Source organism: Diospyros lotus, chromosome 1 (assembly GCF_014633365.1).
Source record: "Diospyros lotus cultivar Yz01 chromosome 1, ASM1463336v1, whole genome shotgun sequence".
Lineage (NCBI taxonomy): Eukaryota > Viridiplantae > Streptophyta > Magnoliopsida > Ericales > Ebenaceae > Diospyros > Diospyros lotus.
This window is the reverse complement of record NC_068338.1, coordinates 40666918-40685119: the sequence shown is the minus strand read 5'-3', so window position 1 is coordinate 40685119 and position 18202 is coordinate 40666918. Positions and strand designations below refer to the sequence as shown.

Genomic DNA, 18202 nt, shown 5'->3' with positions numbered 1-18202 from the left:
TTTAAAAAAAAAAACTTACTTCATTTTAAATCCATTTTGACTAACGGTTCAAGCGATATTTTTAAATATAATTTTTCATAGCCATGCATATAAAGATTGATTTGATCATGATGGCTAGCTTTATAAACAAATTGATTATTTAACTATAAATTGTTTTCGATAAGGAATTTGAAAAATCAATTTATATTTTTTCATCGTCAAAACTAGTTACTCAATTTTAAACATAAAATCGATGACTTTATTTGAACATCATTCGGCCTATTAGTAAACACCGTACAACAATACACAAGCCAACCATGTCAAATCAAGTATAAAGATCAGCTACACTATTACAACTGAACGATATGACCATTATTCACAATGTCACGTGGTCAACTATCGTTGTCACATTCCGTGCATTGTTATCCAATAATCACCAATGAGTTTATTAAAGATATCGACGTATTATATATAATGCGACTCACCACCCTTACCATTAGCACCTCATACTGATCAATGTAGTATATTTTGTGCTAATTCATACTCAATTAATTAGAGTTTTCGCCCAATTAATTTAAGGACCATGGATCATTTAAGAAGTTAGGTTATTAGAGAATCTCATCATATATTTTTAACACTTTAAGAATAAGATTATCAAATATGAAATGTAAGAACTAATTCATATAGCAAATTGGAGAGTTTATGAATAAAGATAAACTTGTATTTTATTAATATATACAAATATACAATAAATGTATTTATTACAAATTTACTAGACATAATTTAAATATAGCATTAAGGCATATTGTGACGCCCCGTCCCCACTACCGGGTGTCACCGTAACCTAGGGTTACGTCAGTAGGTCCCACTCCGGAGGCCGGCTATGCCCTAGCAACAGGGGGATAAAGATAACGCGGGCGCCTTGAGTGGAGTCCAGGCTTCACCGCCTCTGGCCATCGAGAACTCAAGCTCTATGACTCATTTGCAGCGGAATAACAACTCGAGTCTTGAATCTGACATGTGCCTTATGAGCAGATTAATAAACTGCAATTAGGGTATAACATAATTTATTCACACAAAGTACTCATTAAAAGTAACAAGTCTAACTGAAAAATACAAACAACGTTCAACACAACCACAAAATAATTACTTGACAGACATGAGTTACTAAGTCGCATTCCCATCATTCAGCTGGTCTTCGGCATACACCACCTTCCCCTTACCAGACCCCGAGCTATCTGTGCGGTCAGTGAGAATGAAATGGTGAGTCTTAGGACTCAGTAAAGGTAATATGCAATACAGTAAATTATTCAGTATGACATCATAGATAAATATGAAATGCAACATGCATGCAAGCCTGTCCACCGCACCTATTTTAGGCTTTAAGTGGCCCCTAGTGGTTCCATATATGACCCCGTCATACGACCCTCACGGTCAACAATCCACTGCCCCATGCCTAAACATTTTCTCAATATCTTATACAACCCATGACAAAAGAAATTTACATACAGAGCATATTAAACCCTTACCTCGAAATATGTGACGCCTGCTGATTCGTTAATCGTATCGTCAATGCACCCAAAATCTCTTAACAAAATATTTGAACGTAATGTCAAGAAACTAATTAAGCAACCCATAACTAAACTCACTTGGCTACCAAGTCCACTGGTTTAGCCAATTCATTAATTGACTAAATTAGTTAACCAAGTAACTAACTTACTAATTAATTGCTAATGAACTAATTTAGACAGATTATTTACCTCAAGATGACGAACCCTTCTTTTTGTCTTCAATTTGCTTTCACTTCTCCACGACCAACTTCCCTATTTATACTAGATTTCCATGAGCCATTACATAGTTTATTTATTTTATAGCCATCATTTGATAACCCACTAGAGGCTACATCATCATTCAATTTCCAAGGCCATCACATAATTCATATTCTTTCAGTTTCCAACGCCATCACATAATTTATTTATTCCATAGCCATCAATTGATAGCCCATTCAAGGATACATTATCATTATTATTCTCTCAAGTTTCAAGAGCATTTACATTATATAGTATATTATATAATATTCCTCTAGTCAAGTGAACCCACTGAATTCACCCATAGACTTGGCCATGCATATACATATTATAAAACTTACTTGCACACCTATATACCATATACCTCACTGCACACGAGCACATATAATTTATTATATAATAAAAATTACAAATAAATTCATAAATTATATTCATACTCTTACTTCAACCTTTCATATTACAATTACATCCTCAATATCAATTTTATTTAGATTAAAATATCGAAATTCCAAGATTAATAATTCAATATTTACTCAATAAATGTCGATTTCGTCTGTGTGCCTACACGGGATCTTTATTTCACCCGAAAATACTTAAGGGTTACCTCGTTAGCAAAACCGAACCACCCCTAGGGTCTCCTCAGCTTCCCGAAGGCCCTTCCTACTACCATTCGGTACCAATATCCATTCGGACTTATACAAAAATTATTTATTTTCGGTTTAACTGTTTCCAGCATCATTAGTCTCATCTCGAGATATTCACTAATCTCATGCCATCTTCCCTGGATATCTAAGTCCCAAGTCATTTCCTGCCATCGATTCAATAATTTATAAATTTCCTCAAAATCTCACCTTAAAATCCATATACAAATTATTTTCAAAATCAGATATGTTACGCATATTACATTAACATAAATTTCAAGCCCGTTAAGTGTGGCAAAGTCAAAATCAAATTTATAAAATTTTATAAATTCTAAAAAATTGTATGAATGATTGGTGCAATTTAGAATTTTTTTATAAATGATACATGAAATTGACCCAAAAATAACATAATTGACCAACACTTTCAATACTTTTATTAGTGACATTAAAATTATTTAACAAATTAGTGCAAATTCTTTCATCTCGTTGTCCATACTAAAAAGCAAACTTTGGATCACAGTAGCAACTAGCAAATATGCTATTTTTCATGTTTTTTAATACTTAAAAATCTTATACTATATTGATAAATTAGTTTCGGCTATATTTTACTAGAATCACATCGATTGAAAATAAATTAGTTATAAATTCTATGACTAAAACTATCTACAAGCAAATAGGTTAGAAATAAAGTTAGCACAAGCTGTACTTGTTTCCACACATACATAAAATATTTGTTTACTTACTCACCAGTGACTGGATTTTATCCTAAAAATTAATAATTAATAGAAAATAATGCCAATTTACAATTTATATTAATACTACAAATGTCTACTCCTAATTGTGCCGACCAAACCAGGTCTGGCCCAGTTCAAAAGGCCTAAAGACTGCTCGGCCCATGGTTTGGTCTCGACCCAACTTTAGCCTACAACGACCATCGTCATCACGACGTAGTGACATTCTCGTGTTCAAAATGGATCCTATTCATATTTATTGCAAGTTCCATTCATATTTATTGTCGATTCCATCGGCTCCATGCCTCCGTTAAGGAGCCTTGCTGGTGCCAAACATCATAGTCCCATCACCTTGCGACACTTGAGACTAGGGGCGGATTTAAACGTGAACTGTCCTGAGCTTCAGCACAACAAAAATTAAATTTATAAGGTAAAAGACCAACCCAAATCCAGTTCAGCCCACCCAACTTGCCTGCAAACCCTTATCTTCTCATTCCTCTCTCGACTTCGCTCTCGCTCTCTCTCACCCTCGCTGCCTCTCGCTCTCTGCCTCATTTCTCTTGCTCACCTGCTTGCGCTCGCTCTTTGCCTCTCTCTTGCTCTGGCTCGCCCTTTGGCCCTCGTTGCCTTTTCTCTTGCTCTCACTCTCGTCGACCCTCTTTGCCTCTCGACTCTCGCCCACTTGCTCGCCCTCTGCCTCTCGGCTCTTGGCCTCTCCCCCATGCTCACTTGGCGGCTCGACCTGGCCCTTGCTCCCCCCCCCTCCCCCTTCCCAACCTGAATTCCTAGATTCGCCCCTACTTGAGCATGCATGTACGGGTACTCTCCCATTTTCTCTTCTATATAAACCAGTATAATTATAGGCTAATATATATTATTCTTTGACCCTATTATTATACTGTCCATTTTCATTATCACTTGAGCATCCAAATACTTGCACGTGTCAGCATTTAAACAGCTAGAGTCCACCCAATTGCCTTAAGCCTATCTTCCAATTGCCTCAAGCTCTCATCCGACCTTTCCTCGTGGGTTGGAAGGAACACTAACACGGGCAAATTGAATCAATGTGATTCATTCTCATGCCTTTTATTATTATTATTAGAAAAACAAAAGGAATAAAGTAACCGTACAATACAATTTGAATATCATCGACATTTTACAAGCCAATTTCCCCGTTATTATTAAAAAATTCTATACTTGTATCGAGCAAAGAAGACAGGACATCTCTCACCAATAATCTCCGCAAGAGCACACCCCACCTCTGAAATGGTGGAACCGGTGCATGTCCCTCACGACGATTTCCCGTCCAGTCACCAGCGAAATGAACTTGGTGGCATTATGGCAATCGCCACACACCCTCAGGTTCTTCCTGATGTGAATGGTGGTGCCCGGCCTGGTATTCATCAGTCCAAATGCAATTGCCAGCTTCTCGCTATGGCTGTTGAGCAGCTGCTCCTGAACCCCCGGTTCCACGTCGTGGATCGAGTTGTTGTCGTGCGCGTACCCAGCAGCCTTGATCTTCTCGATCAGCTGTTCCAGAAAAGCGTATATCTTTTGGGACTGGGGGTGGCTCGTGCTGCCGGAGTAAAAAGCATGGACTTCGTTTCTCAGATCCACCAGGCTGCAGCCGGGGGTTTTCTGAAGCCCCTTCTTCTCCATGGTGGTCCTGACTTTGGCCACCTTGTCCCACATAGAGGCCGTGGCGTATAAGTTAGCAAGCAACACATGGTAACCCCCTTCCTCGGGATCTAATTCGAATAGTTTCCCGGCCGCCTTCTCCCCATAATCGACATTCTTGTGGATCTTGCAAGCACCCAGCATCGCCCCGTAGACGTTTATGGCGGGCTCGACAGGCATGTCTTGGATGAAGTCCCAAGCCTCGTTGAGATGGCCCGATCGACCAAGCAGGTCCACCATGGCTCCGTAATGATCCATTGAAGGGTCCAGGCCATAAGTTTCCTTCATGATTCTGAAATAGCTCCGGCCTTCTTCTACAAGACCCGAGTGGCTGCAAGCCGAGATGATGCACAGAAATGTTATGTCATTCGGCTTTATAGGCCCTTGCCTCATTTCGTTGAACAATTCTACTGCAGCTCTTCCAAGCCCGTGTGTGCCATAACCATCTATCATCGCATTCCAGGTTGTAACATGCCGCTCATCCATCATGTCAAACAGCTTTCGTGCAGTACTAACCGCCCCACATTTTGCATACATGTCAACAAGAGCGGTCATCACAAAAACGTTCCTCAGGCAAGTTCTTATAACAAGGCCGTGGATCCACCTTGCCTTCCGTAAAACCGATAATTCAGCAAGAGCCGAGATCACACTCACCATTGTGAATGAGTCCGGCTTAATGTTTTGCTGGTGCATTTTGCAGAAAAGGTTCACAGCCTCGGTCACACGCCCATTTTGTGCATGGCCTAATATCATAGCGTTCCAGGAGACGAGCGTTTTACCTTGTAGGTTCTCAAATATTTCAGAAGCCATATCAATACGTTTACACTTGGAGTACATTGAGATCAAAGAGTTCATCACTGAAACATCAGAAGAAAGTTGCAACTGATTTAGCAACTTATGAATGAATTGGCCTTTGCTAATGTCACCCAAATCACCGCAAGCATGTAAAGCTCCCATAATCGTGACGTTAGTCGGTTCTACCCCTTCATCCAGCATCACGTCGAAGAGTGCCAAGGCTTCCTTCGAATCTCCATTTCGTGTATGTCCATCAATCATCGAGTTCCAAGACACTGCATTCCTGCATTTCATGTTGTCGAAAATCGTCCTAGCAGCCCTCACACACCCACATTTAGAGTAGACATCAACTAGAGCAGTTAACACATTCACATGACATTCATATCCAGCTCTGAAAACATAGCCATGGACGGATTTCCCAATCTTCTGGGAGCCAATGTCAGCACAAGCTGGCAGAACCGAAACAATCGTGACCGAATCCGGCCTATGGCCTCCTACTTGCATCGTCGTGACCAATTTCAATGCTCTATTTGCCATTCCATTCTGCGCGTACCCGGCAATAATGGTGTTCCAACTGACCAAATCCCTCTCAGGCATTCTGTCGAACACCTTGCGTGCCTCCTCGACCAACCTACATTTCGCATACAAATTTACAACACTAGCCATCGCAAACAAATCCGTCGCGAACCCATTAACAATTAACTGAGCGTGCACCTCCTTACCCTTTCTGAGATTCGAACTATCTCCGCAAGCTTTCAACAAATAGGTGAAGGTGTAAACAACGGGCCGAACGCCATCGTGGTTCATTCGGACGAAGAAGGACAAAGCATTTTCCAGAGACGAGTTCCGAGCGTGGCCTCGGAGCATGGTGTGGTAAAGGGAGTCGACTTTGTCCTCGGTGCGGTCGAAAACCAGAGCGGCGTCGCGCAGGCTGCCGAATTTGCAGAGGAGGCCGAGTAGCTTGGTGCGGAAGAGGTGCTCATTATATAGGCCGTGCTTGATGATGGAGGGGAGGATTTGGCGGAGTTCTTTCATGGAGGTGCAGAGCTCAAGGAGGATGGCGGAAGGGTGCCTGTAGACATGGGCGGGTATGTGGGTTCGAGCGGGCGGCAATACAGCGGGCCAAGCTGGGCTGTTGTTCAGTGAAGCTGCGCCTGCTATGGTGGTTGGGGGCAATAGAAGTGAACTCATTAAGCTGGCTTTCTCTTCGATCGCCGGCCGGTTCTGCTATCCAGGCGAGAAGACAAAGAGTGTTGTCCGAAGGTCGAAGCACTATAGGTGACTGGGGGTCTCAAAGTGGGCGTGGTTCCCTAAAATAAGGTGAGGCGAGAGCGGTCGCAAACCAACCGAGCCACACATGTGTTTTGATAAAAGTTTATTCGACTACCTATCATATCTATTATTTAAATAAAGTACATATACATATACACATATATCATTATAATAGATTTGATTGATTTGAGGGCACTCTATCCATCTCCAAGAAGCCCATTCTGGCAGTCTCTCTGTCTCTCCTGGGTTTCTTCGCCTATTTCGTTCATCTCCTCTCCCCTTCCCTTCTTTTGCTGCCTGTTCCTTCCTCTTCTTCTCCAGCATATAGGTAGTCTATCTACGCTGTTCTATACCTCTTCGTCTCCTTCCAGTCCTGAGCAGGGACAATGATTCTCCAGCAATTACAGATTGCTCCTGCTGCACTGGGAAGAAACGAAGAGGAGACTAGAGACTCAATCATCATTGTCGCCGCCTCGCCTCTCTCCAATTGCCGCTGCATCTTCCCTCTTCGCCACCTCTCGCTGTCGCTGCACACTCCTTCCTCTAGTGTGTTTTCTATTCTGATTGTGAAATCTGGTAGTCAATGACTTTAAAAGGAAGACTCTAAGAACCGTATCCAATCCTTAAGTCAGTTAATCATAAGCTTGATTTCTAGAGCTCAAGCTCGGCTTGTCACTCAAATTAACGAGTCGAGTCTGAGATCGAGCTTAGTTCATGTTAACTATTGTAACGGATGGATCTATACAGTAAAATATTGTTCACTTTGGGTCAACTAACCCTCACGGTTTTACCTTCGGGGTTTCCCCCGAAACGTGTTGTGGTGCCATGAAAAAAAATGAGATAAAAAAAATCAAAAAAGAATAAGAATTAAAGAAAGCCGCATTGCCGCCAGCTAGTAAGATTTGCGGCTGCCTCGCAGCAGCAAGGAGTAGCAGCCACGAGGTGCAACCTCGCGACTGCATACGGCTTGCGCAGCCTCACGGCTGTTTGTCGCGATGAGCTGCTGCCTTGTGACAGTGTTGGCCGCAAGGCACACTGTCACGAGGCCCAGCTGCCTGCGACTACATTGTAGCGAGTTTCTCCACCTTTTCGGTTTGGCTCTGACCCATTCAGCAATCGCCATGTGTCGACACTAGCCACTATTGAGAATCGTGCCCTATAAATACCTAGCTACAAGACATTAATGGGGACTTCGAATTTTGGTAAAATCTGGATACTTTGAATACATTTTTACTATTTTTTTGTGAAAATTCATCGAGATTCGGGATTGACTTTGGCATTAGAGGGTCTTCGTGGGGAAGATTCTCACGAGCCTTCTAACCCATTTTCTCAGCATTAACAGGGCTGAATCCTTGCGGCGAGAGTTAGCGACGAAAGCTAGTGGCGAGAGCTAGTGGCAAGACCTTGTGGCGAGAGCTAGCGGCAAAAGCTAGTGGCAAGACCTCATGGCAAGAGCTAGCGGCAACAACTAGTGGCGAGAGCTAGTGGCAAGACCTCGTGGCGAGAGCTAGTGGCAAGATCTTGTGGCGAGAGTTGGCGGCGAAAGCTAGTGGCAATACCTCATGGCAAGAACTAGCGACGAAAGCTAGTGGCGAGAGCTAGTGGCGAAAGCTAGTAGTGAGAACTAACGGCAAATCCTTGTAGCGAGCATCCTAACGGCAATCTCCCTTGAAGCAACATTTCTTACGGCAACTTAACTTCACCCGACATCGAGCTCAAGTGGACCCCACATCACAAATTTTAATTATTGTATTTTGGCAACAACACGTGTCTTATTGTATAAAGCCACCCTCGCACATATGTGCCCCAGTCTCCCCTCCTGCCAAACTGATATGAAACTCGCCAAGGTCATTCACCAGTAACAAAAGCACGGGATCCACTCCCTTCAAACATGTGCGTCCCTATACGTGTTGCTCCCACCATTCGGTAACAAGATGTCGATTCTAATATAATACTGTAATGAACGAGTTCACACAGTAAGATATTACCCACTCTGGGTCAATCGATCCTCATAATTTTATTTTCGAGATTTCCCCTAAAACATGTCTTATTATGTAGAGTTACCTCCATGCGTATATGTCTTAGTCTTCTCTCTTGGCTAATTAATGTAGGATTTGCTAAGGTCACTCACTGATTACAAAGTATTGGATGAGTTCGAATTCAATCTCAATTCATGTTAATCGAGTTAAAGCTTGAGGCTGAGCTCAGGTTTATTGAGCTAAATTGAGCTCGACTCAATTATAACCCTAGAGACAAGATAATTTGGTGTAAAATTAAAGAAGAGTGTGTTATCAAAATATTATATATATATAACACAAAATAATGTAATGTATTTCTAAATAAGTGGTGATATAATAAATAAAAGAGGTAGGTTAGGTGGGTGTATATCCTTAAATAACTCAAATGCGTCAAGATTAATATTTAGTGTTTAAAGCTAGACCATAATTGGATTACATTTATGTCATAGTAATTAGATTTGGACTCTATTTCTATTATGTTTTTTTAGATCTTATATTTGATTCAATTATCCAACACATCTCTATATATAATGTAGATATATATTTGGATTCTTCTAATATATATCCAGTTTCAATTCATTTATGTCAAATTAATTTGTTGTGATATATGTTTATATTTGGGGTAATGTACCAAAAAATGTACTATGAATAATACATTTTTTTTGTAAGCGATAAAATGTTCAAACACAAACTCTACAACAAACACCTCAAGAGAGGTATATATGCTATTTTTTAAAATATAAAAATAAACAATATAATTTAAGTAAAAATACTTCCCGTGGCCTATTCACTAAAATATAAATAATTTCATAAAATGGTATTTTTTTATTTTAGTTTTATTTAATATATTGGTATGGTACTTCCCCGTCCTTTTTTCTCTCCAATATTTATGCTCCTCTCGCCATTTCGCTTCCAAAATCTTCTCTCCCTCCCTCCCTCCCTCCCTCCCTCTCCTCTCCCTCTCTCTCTCTCTCGGCTCGTTCTGATCGCCTCCTAAAGATTCTGAACTCCATCTATTCCAATGATTCTCTTCCCTGGTTTCCATTCTTTGTTCTTTGTCCCAGGTAAGATATTCTCTCTCCCTCCCCCTCTGCGGGTTGTTGTCGTTTGTTGGATTGAATTTGAATTTCGCCCGATTCACGTCGGCCTTGGAGAGGCTTCTTTCGAATTGGGAGAATTAGGGTTCTTATTCCTTAATGTTAGATTTGTATCTTGTACTTCTTTATTCTAATAAATAAAATGTTGTTTCGTTTCAGTTTGTATTCCTAAGGATTGCGTTTTCTGGTTAGTGTCTTGCTTCAGGTGGGCTATCTTCTACTGACGTTCTGCAATTTGTTATCTTGTAATATGTCAGGTGTTTAATTCGGCGATTGCTTTTGGCAACTCCCTTGCTGTTATAAGTTGAGCTTCTTTCATCCATTCTGAATTAGGTTCTGTCTGTCTGTTTGTTTGTTTCTGGCCTGGTGGCAACAAGTGGTCTCTCCGGAGTTTCGATTCAGGTAATCACTTCATCAACCCCACGGCTTCTTATTTTCTTCCCTTTTTTTGTGTTATTTTATCCCTAAATTCGAGATCTGTGTATTATGGAAATGAAAACCCGGAATTCGTTCTTGAAATGCATGTTGATACTTTCGGGAGATGCGTGTTTGTGTAGCATCTATATGATTGTTTACAGTGTCTCCATCCCATACATTCACATATATGATAAGATTAGCCATGATATTGCCTGTAATCATTATTGAGTTCTCACTTTCTTTTACAAACTTAGGCGTTGTTCAATTTTTTTTGCTAGTTTTTTATCTGTTCATTTTAGTTTTCATTTCTGAAAATGAAATTAAATCTATCGTTTGGATTTTTACTTTCATTTAAAAAAAGTCACTTGAAAAATCAAATTGTGCTAGAAATTTTTTTTTTTTCTTCATATGGTGGCATAACTTTTGTGCCGAAGGTAATCAAGGTCAAAGGCACTTAGGATCTAACTAATAGAATTTCTTTGTGAAAAATTTATTGGTGTAAAAAATAATCAGGATATAAATAGAAAGTGTCACAGCTAATTAGAGTTACTAGAGGTGGCCATAACTGATCGGCGGAGTCATAGGTGGCGAACTTAACTAGATCTTCTCTTAGCTTGAGAATGACAGGGAGACAATGTTGAAGTTGGGGGAGAGTAACAAAGCTCACTGGACCTAGCAACAAAGCTATAGAGGGGTCTGGAGAATTGGGGGATCATCAGAGGAGCCTCATCTGAGCTAAGGAAGCGTCAAAGTTGGCCTGTAAAGCGCTAATCTACGTACTAGGGAATTATTAGAAAAAGAAGACCTAGTTGGCTGAGCTGATGATACACTGTAGTTCATTAGAGTTTGTCGACCATAAGATTTGCCCAGATTTGAATTGTTTGCAAACTAGGGTTAACAAATGACCATTGTTGAATCATCAGAGGGTTAGAAATAGTTTCATTGGGTTGTAGGGTTAGAAGCAATGTCGAATAAGTCATTGGAGGGAGCCCTCCTCATCAAACGCCAGTAGCCAATTGTCATAGGTCTTACCGTTGGTCATTGTGTGTGGGTGGTTTCTCCTCTTTGCTTTGATCCAAAAATGTGTTAAGAGTTAAAAAAACACAATCCAGTACAAAAATGTCTTTATAAGCATCTTCAAAATTTTGAAACTGTGTTTTTTAAATTGTATATGCCCTTTTTCTTGGTTCGTTTACCCCCCCTCCTCCCAAAATTAGTATTATCAGATTTATTTTGACTTCTCATTTGAGAGTGTATTTAAGACTAGGGCCAGCCCTGGGCATAGGCTGTCTAGGCAGCTGCTTAGGGCCCCCCCTTCATCCAACTACTTTTAATTTTTTTTTTGATAATTTTAGGGAGGTCCATAAATTATTATTTAAATTATTTAATAATTATCATAATTTAAATTATTTTATCAGTTATCATAATCTTAAATTATTATTTTTTATCAATCAAATAATTATTAATATTTTTTTTATAAATTATTTTATTTTTTATTTAACAACAAAATGTTTCAACAAAGAAAAAATAAAAAATAGTGGCGGGAGATGCCCCTCCTCTTTCCCTTGACCAAATCCCCAAAGTCCAAAGTCCAAACCCCTGTTGCCTTTATCTCTTTCTCACATGCTACCCCTTTGTCGTCTCTAGCCAGCCGATCATCGCTGCTCGCCGGTCGCCGTTAGTGGAAGACCATTGTTCTATTTAGGTATGCATTGCTCTCCAGTCTACTATTTAGGATTGAAAATTCTGTTTCGCTTTTCTTTCTACTAGTTCTAAATTTTACAGTTAAAAATGGGGGACATAAAAAATTATTTTTAATGAGGAAACAAGTATACACTAAGTTCTCAAAAATTTTGGTAGTGGTGGGTCTGGGGTTGTTTTGTGGGCAATGGGAAATTCGGAAAAGTGCAATTAATTTCTTCTATTTTTCACGATTGTGTTTTTCTATTAATTTGTTTTACAGATTTCAATTTAAATATCAAATCTATCCAGATTCTATTGTTCCTCAATTACATTTGAATTTGATATTGTATTGATTTTCGTATATGAATTGATTTATTATGTCTATTATAAAATATTTGTTGATTTTTCATCTAAAAATGCTAGAAGAGTAAATTTAAAGTAAAATATTGTGAATTTTAAACTATTATTGTGATAACTTTGAATGCTTTTATATAGTAATTTTTTTTATTCGTATTCGTTATATGTAATTTTATTTTTAAATGTAGAGAGCCCCATATATAGTTTCGCTTAGAGCCCCTAAAATCTCATTTGTTTTATATTAACTATACCTTTATGAGTTCTAATGTTCAGAAGTAGTTAGGAGGAAACTTGATAAATTCTAAGCCACTAATGTATTTAGCTTTTTGTAGCTCTGCGTCTCACATTTTCTGGGACACACATGATGGTTGTGGATCTAGCTAGTATTTCACTCTGAACAAGATGGATTTAGTTTTTTTTTTTTTTTCCTTCCCATAAACTATTTGATTCATAGCTGATTTTGATTGCTCAAGTGTTTAAAATAAAATTTCCTTAGAGTGCTGGATATTTGTTAAGGTTGTCCAAACTTGAAAGTATGGTAGGTTGAGTAAATTATCTCTAGTTGCTTATTTTCCTTTGGTTTATTGCCCTTGGTCCTGTAGGCCAACTACTGCATGGTTCATCTTTCAACCTCTATCAGGGTCAGCATCAGCATCAGCATTTCACATTTCCTTATTCTCTATTTATATTATGGGTAATCCTTTCACCTGAATACCTCTGAGCTGTTGGTGCAAAATTGTGGTCAGATCAGTGTAATAACAATGAGTCATGTCACAAATGAGAGTGAAGATGAGTTGCTTTCCAAGGATCACAGTGGTTCGCCTTTGACTGATGAAGTTAATTATGGAGGAAGTGTAACTGCAGCAGTTTTGAAAAAAGGGCCATGGACTTCTGCAGAAGATGCTATTTTGGTGGATTATGTCAGGAAGCATGGAGAGGGAAACTGGAATGCTGTTCAGAAGCACTCAGGGCTGCTACGGTGTGGAAAAAGTTGCCGCCTTCGATGGGCAAACCACCTAAGACCAAACCTAAAGAAAGGAGCATTCACCAATGAGGAAGAGAGGCTAATCATTGAACTCCATGCCAAGATGGGAAACAAATGGGCAAGAATGGCTGCACATGTAAGTATATTGCTTATTTATTTATGGTGGATATAATTGTTTTGTGTCCCCATTCAATACTGCTTTTTTCTTGTGGCATCCGCCAATCCAATAATATGATTTGGGATCTAAGTTTTTCAGATGTATTTGAATATGTGCATATATGGATGAGATGTGTTTATTTTCCATATAAAAAGTAGGAATGCCAATGATAAAAGATGTGTATATGTCTGTTCCCAACAATACAAGAAATTTTGAAACCTTTATTATTTGAGTTCCTTTTAAGCCTTTTTAACTTAAAAAGGTTGGTTCATTGTTTGATTTTTGGTGTGTAGCAAAAGACAGGGGATATCCTATTGTCTCTCACATACACATCTTGTTGCTGTGATGTTCCACTGAATCCACTGCAGTTTCTTGCTCTCTAAATTTTCTTGAAAATTGTAGAGAAACCTGTTATGCCTAATCCACTATGTTGATGGATGGAAAATTTTGATATGACTTTGGATAATTATTCAAGTAAACGTATTCATAGGAGCATAGGATTACAAGCTCTGTGCCTCTGAGTCATATCAAGTAAGGGGCACCAATGAAGTATCTATTCCACATTAAATGTTGATAAATTTGGAAAAGGCTGTAATCATTTCTTCTCGTGCTTAGTTGGAAATAACTGCGATTTATGATCCAACTAAAACTGTTTTCCATTTCTATCGAACCTTATGCAAGGAAGAGTGAAATAAGAAACTAATTATTCTATACTTATTGGATTCTCAGAACTTTTTCCTGTTAGAGAGGATAGATATATGCTATGGAAGTTCAGGGAAAATTATTGATAATGCATGTCTGCAGTGGACTCGTATTTCTGGAGACCAGAAGGAATCTCTGTTTCTGTTTAGATATGCTGGTGCTTAGATTTATGAAGCAGTGAATATATAATCTTATCTAATAACTTAATTTCCTTGTTGCTTCCAGCTGCCTGGTCGGACAGATAATGAGATAAAGAACTATTGGAATACTCGAATCAAGAGGCGCCAGCGTGCTGGATTACCTCTTTATCCCCCTGAAGTGTGTTTGCAAGCACTGCAAGAGAATCAACAAAATCCAAATGGTAGTGGGGATAAAGGGCAGCATGATGTCTTGCAAACTAACAGTTATGAGATACCTGACGTCACATTTGATGGCTTGAAGGCAAACCAGGGAGTTTTACCTTATGTCCCAGAACTTGCTGATATTTCTACTGATGGCATACTGACGAAAGATCTTGGTTCTTCTCAGTATTATGGTTTTGTTCCCCCAATGGTTTATTGCCAAAAGCGCCTTCAAGAGCCAGCACCCTCATTCTATGCCTATGATGGTAGTATCAGCAATGAGCCCTCGCCATCAGACCAAACACCGGATGAGAGTTCTGATAATCTAACCTCACAATCCTTTGATTTTGCTTTTCCCTACGATCCTGATCCTACGAAGAACCTGTTGCTTTTTGGTGGAAATCAGGGTAGCCATTCCCTTTTAAATGGTAATTTTTCAGCTTCTAAGCCTGCTACTGGGTTTGTGAAGCTGGAGCTCCCTTCACTCCAATATCCAGAAACTGATTATGGTACCTGGGGTTCATGTCCCCCACCTTCACTTGACTCACTGGATACTTTTATTCAGTCTCCTCCACCTTTAGGGGCACTTCAACCAGATTCTGTTTCACCACATAACAGTGGCTTATTAGATGCATTACTTCATGAGGCAAAAGCTCGAAGGGTAAGGAATCAATTATCTGACAAGAGTTCGAATTCTTCTACTATCAGTCCCAGTGATATAACGAATGGTTCTGCCTTGGATATAAGTGACATAAAATGGGAAGAATATGGTGACTCCACGTCGCCCATGGGTAATTCTGCAGCTTCATTTTTCAGTGAATGCACTCCTGTAAGTGTCAATGGGAGTTCATTGGATGTAAATCCTCCTGCCGAAACCTTTCCTGGTATGCTTGTTCTCCTCATGTTTTTGTCTGAAAAGATTGCACTGGCACATCCTGACATAAATGCTAAATCCTTTCATATAGAGATGTCAACTGCCACGGACAGGGTTTAAGGTGCCCCTAAATTTGCCCCAGTTACAAAGTTTTGCAGTACCCCTTGTTTTCTCTTTTTGACAAGTGTCACAGTCCTTTCATGGTGACACTAGTGTGCATTTGGTATACTTCGCTCCCATTTGTTTTTGTGATTTAGTTTTTACCCTTTTGATATTTTAAATCGTCTGTATTATTGCATTGTTTGGTGTCACACCCAAAAGAAATAATTGCACTGCTTTATTTTTTAAGAAAAATATTGTTATTTCTGGGTATTTATGCTTGTTCAGCTCTTCCCGATCTGTCTGCATGGGTCTGTTGGCTTAGGTGGTCTGGGGTAGGGCAGAAAAGGTGGTGCTTTCAACTTGTGGTTGGTTTGTGCAGGGGCTGTTCATATTTAGTGCCACGGTAGGATAATGAACCCTCCCCCCTTTTCTTTCTCCAAGTCCAAAGTATGTGACATTATCATAATTTTTATTACCCGGAATGAATGGTTTGGTTCTTGTGCATAATGTCCTTTTTTCGTTCCAGAACAGCCAAAGCAGTCCACGAACCAGAATAATAAATGCTTAGAAGGAAAGAACCCAGCGTTTTGTCTACCATGCCTTGATTATCTCATTCCCGGATTTAGTCATTAAGGCTTGCATCTGCAATGTGAACTATGTTGCGAATTTCATAGTCTTGTAGCATCATATTTGCTCCAATTGCAGGGAGCAACATGAAGTCGGAAGTAATTGAGCAGATGTGGATCCTGGATGACGACAAAGGAGAAACCGCGACTCCATTGGATTTTTCCAGGCCTGATGCTTTGCTTGGTTCATTTTGGCTTGGGAAAAGTGCTGCCTGTGCCAAGGACCAAGGCGTAATGAACGATGCCATGTCGGTGACAATTGGCGATCAGTTAGGTAACGACGAGTACAAGCATGTGGGAGCTGGGACTTCTACGAGCCAAGTGTTGGGATTTGGTTCTTGCGTTTGGAATAACATGCCTGCAGTCTGCCATATGTCCGAACTTCCTTGAAATTTGCCTTTTGCCAGTCTAGATATGAAAATTTTTAGATTTTTAGAATTTCAAATCTCGTTCTTCTCAAAATTTGTTAAATATGGGAAATTCGAGCCAAAATAGAACATCAGCTCATATGTTCAGACCATGCGATGGCTGCAAGGTGTAGTGTTGTTAACTCACCGGTTTTCCAAAACACTGCAACACATCTATGCCCTCGGAACTTCGTGGATCCTTTCAAACTTTGATTGTAATAAGTGTGCACTTCCAGTTAGCGACATCACATCCTCCCGATACAATACGCTTCATAGTTTTCGGTTAACTGAAGAAATTTCTGCTTCTCCACGTTAAAATTGCATTTGTTTCATCGTTGTGTCCTGCTTTTGCCAATATACCAGGTATGATGAAGCAGTCACTATTATGAGGTTAGTGTCTATATCTGTAATGTTGTTTTTGTCCTTGTTTGCTGCCTTGGTTATTAGTTTGATTAAAAGTGAGCTCTAATGCGGGCACTTTGAAGTTTGAACTATAGTGGTTTTTAGTTGACGTTGTAAGTTTTGAAAATCTGGTGCTTATTGGAATGGGACCATATTTGTTTTTCTTGTAGGTGTAGGTGTAGTTGTAGTTGTGAGACTCCAAAATCTTCCTGCCAGCTGTTTTACTGATTTGTGGTTTATTGTGGATAATTAATGAATTCTTCTAATTTTGTGTATTTAGTAGTATTTGTTAATCAAGATATAAGATGAAAATGTTTGATATAAAAAGCATTCCAAATGTATGTTCTTTTTAACATGCTTGTTAAAGTGATTTCGTGACTCTTGAAAAATAAATCACGTTACTTTTTATTTTAATTTTTTAAAATATATTTAATTTTCTTTTATAAGCATATTTTGCGGATAAAAAAAAATGACGCTTGTGTCATTTATTACATTCTAAAAATTTTAATAAATAGTTTGATAAAAATATTAGAATATTTCTTAATTTTATATTTTGATTCGAAAAATATTTTAATTTTATTTTAATAATTTTTTATCTTATTCATTTTATCCAACGCATAAGGCATTAGATTTTAACTCTCTTAGCATATTTTTTTACTATTTAAGATATTTTTAAGAATTATGTTAGATGTACATCATTTTTGTATATCATGGATTACATACAGGGATATTATGATTAAAATACCTCTCGTTTTCATATGTTTTACGCTATTTTATGCGCCTTATGAGGAATATTTTTGTCATCAATACATCTTTATGTAATCTAAAATATACATAAAGGTATATCAGTAGCATTATTTATTTATAATAGCAAAATGGTGACAATGTACCATTGAAGGTGCTTTTGAGTGGTGGCACACCATAGTTTTGGTATGCCGTCACACGAGTTGACATTTATGTCAGTCACCCCATTGTGGAGGAGACGAGCACATTGAACTTAGTATTATTTTTAATGTAAAAATATTAAAATTACTTTACAAAATTTTGAATTTGCTTAGTGGTAGGATGAATCTCTAATTTAAATCACTCGTTATTGTATTGTTGGATTATGCAAATATTAATGAGACTATT

At 38.8% G+C, this 18202-nt stretch overlaps 2 protein-coding genes across 8 annotated transcripts; one reads left to right on the top strand and one right to left on the bottom strand.

Annotated features, from left to right (window-relative positions):
* Window positions 1–4225: 4225 nt before the first annotated feature.
* LOC127795055 (pentatricopeptide repeat-containing protein At1g11290, chloroplastic) lies at window positions 4226–7433 on the bottom strand. Its single transcript, XM_052326489.1, has one exon. It carries the CDS (start codon window positions 6820–6822, stop codon window positions 4387–4389), a length of 2436 nt encoding a protein of 811 aa, XP_052182449.1. The 5' UTR covers window positions 6823–7433; the 3' UTR covers window positions 4226–4386.
* A 2436-nt stretch (window positions 7434–9869) lies between these two features.
* On the top strand, window positions 9870–17337 carry LOC127795166 (transcription factor GAMYB). 7 transcript variants are annotated; one of them, XM_052326684.1, is made up of 7 exons: window positions 9870–9985; window positions 10276–10420; window positions 12083–12140; window positions 13078–13116; window positions 13222–13596; window positions 14545–15544; window positions 16342–17337. In XM_052326684.1, the coding sequence occupies exons 4-7, from the start codon at window positions 13090–13092 to the stop codon at window positions 16650–16652; spliced, it is 1713 nt and encodes a 570-aa protein (XP_052182644.1). In that variant the 5' UTR covers window positions 9870–9985; window positions 10276–10420; window positions 12083–12140; window positions 13078–13089; the 3' UTR covers window positions 16653–17337. The 7 variants fall into 7 exon arrangements, with proteins under 7 accessions (XP_052182644.1, XP_052182662.1, XP_052182629.1 ...); XM_052326702.1 differs by lacking the exon at window positions 12083–12140 and having other exon boundaries at window positions 13227–13596; XM_052326669.1 differs by lacking the exon at window positions 12083–12140.
* The last annotated feature ends 865 nt before the right edge of the window (window positions 17338–18202 follow it).

Bases quoted from the DNA above. Each gene is read 5' to 3' on its own strand.
- LOC127795055 (XM_052326489.1), bottom strand. From the start codon at position 6,822: ATGAGTTCACTTCTATTGCCCCCAACCACCATAGCAGGCGCAGCTTCA.
- LOC127795166 (XM_052326669.1), top strand. From the start codon at position 13,090: ATGGTTCATCTTTCAACCTCTATCAGG. The intron at 13,117-13,221 runs GTCAGCATCAGC...AATTGTGGTCAG, and splicing joins ATCTTTCAACCTCTATCAGG to ATCAGTGTAATAACAATGAG. The intron at 15,545-16,341 runs GTATGCTTGTTC...CTCCAATTGCAG, and splicing joins TCCTGCCGAAACCTTTCCTG to GGAGCAACATGAAGTCGGAA.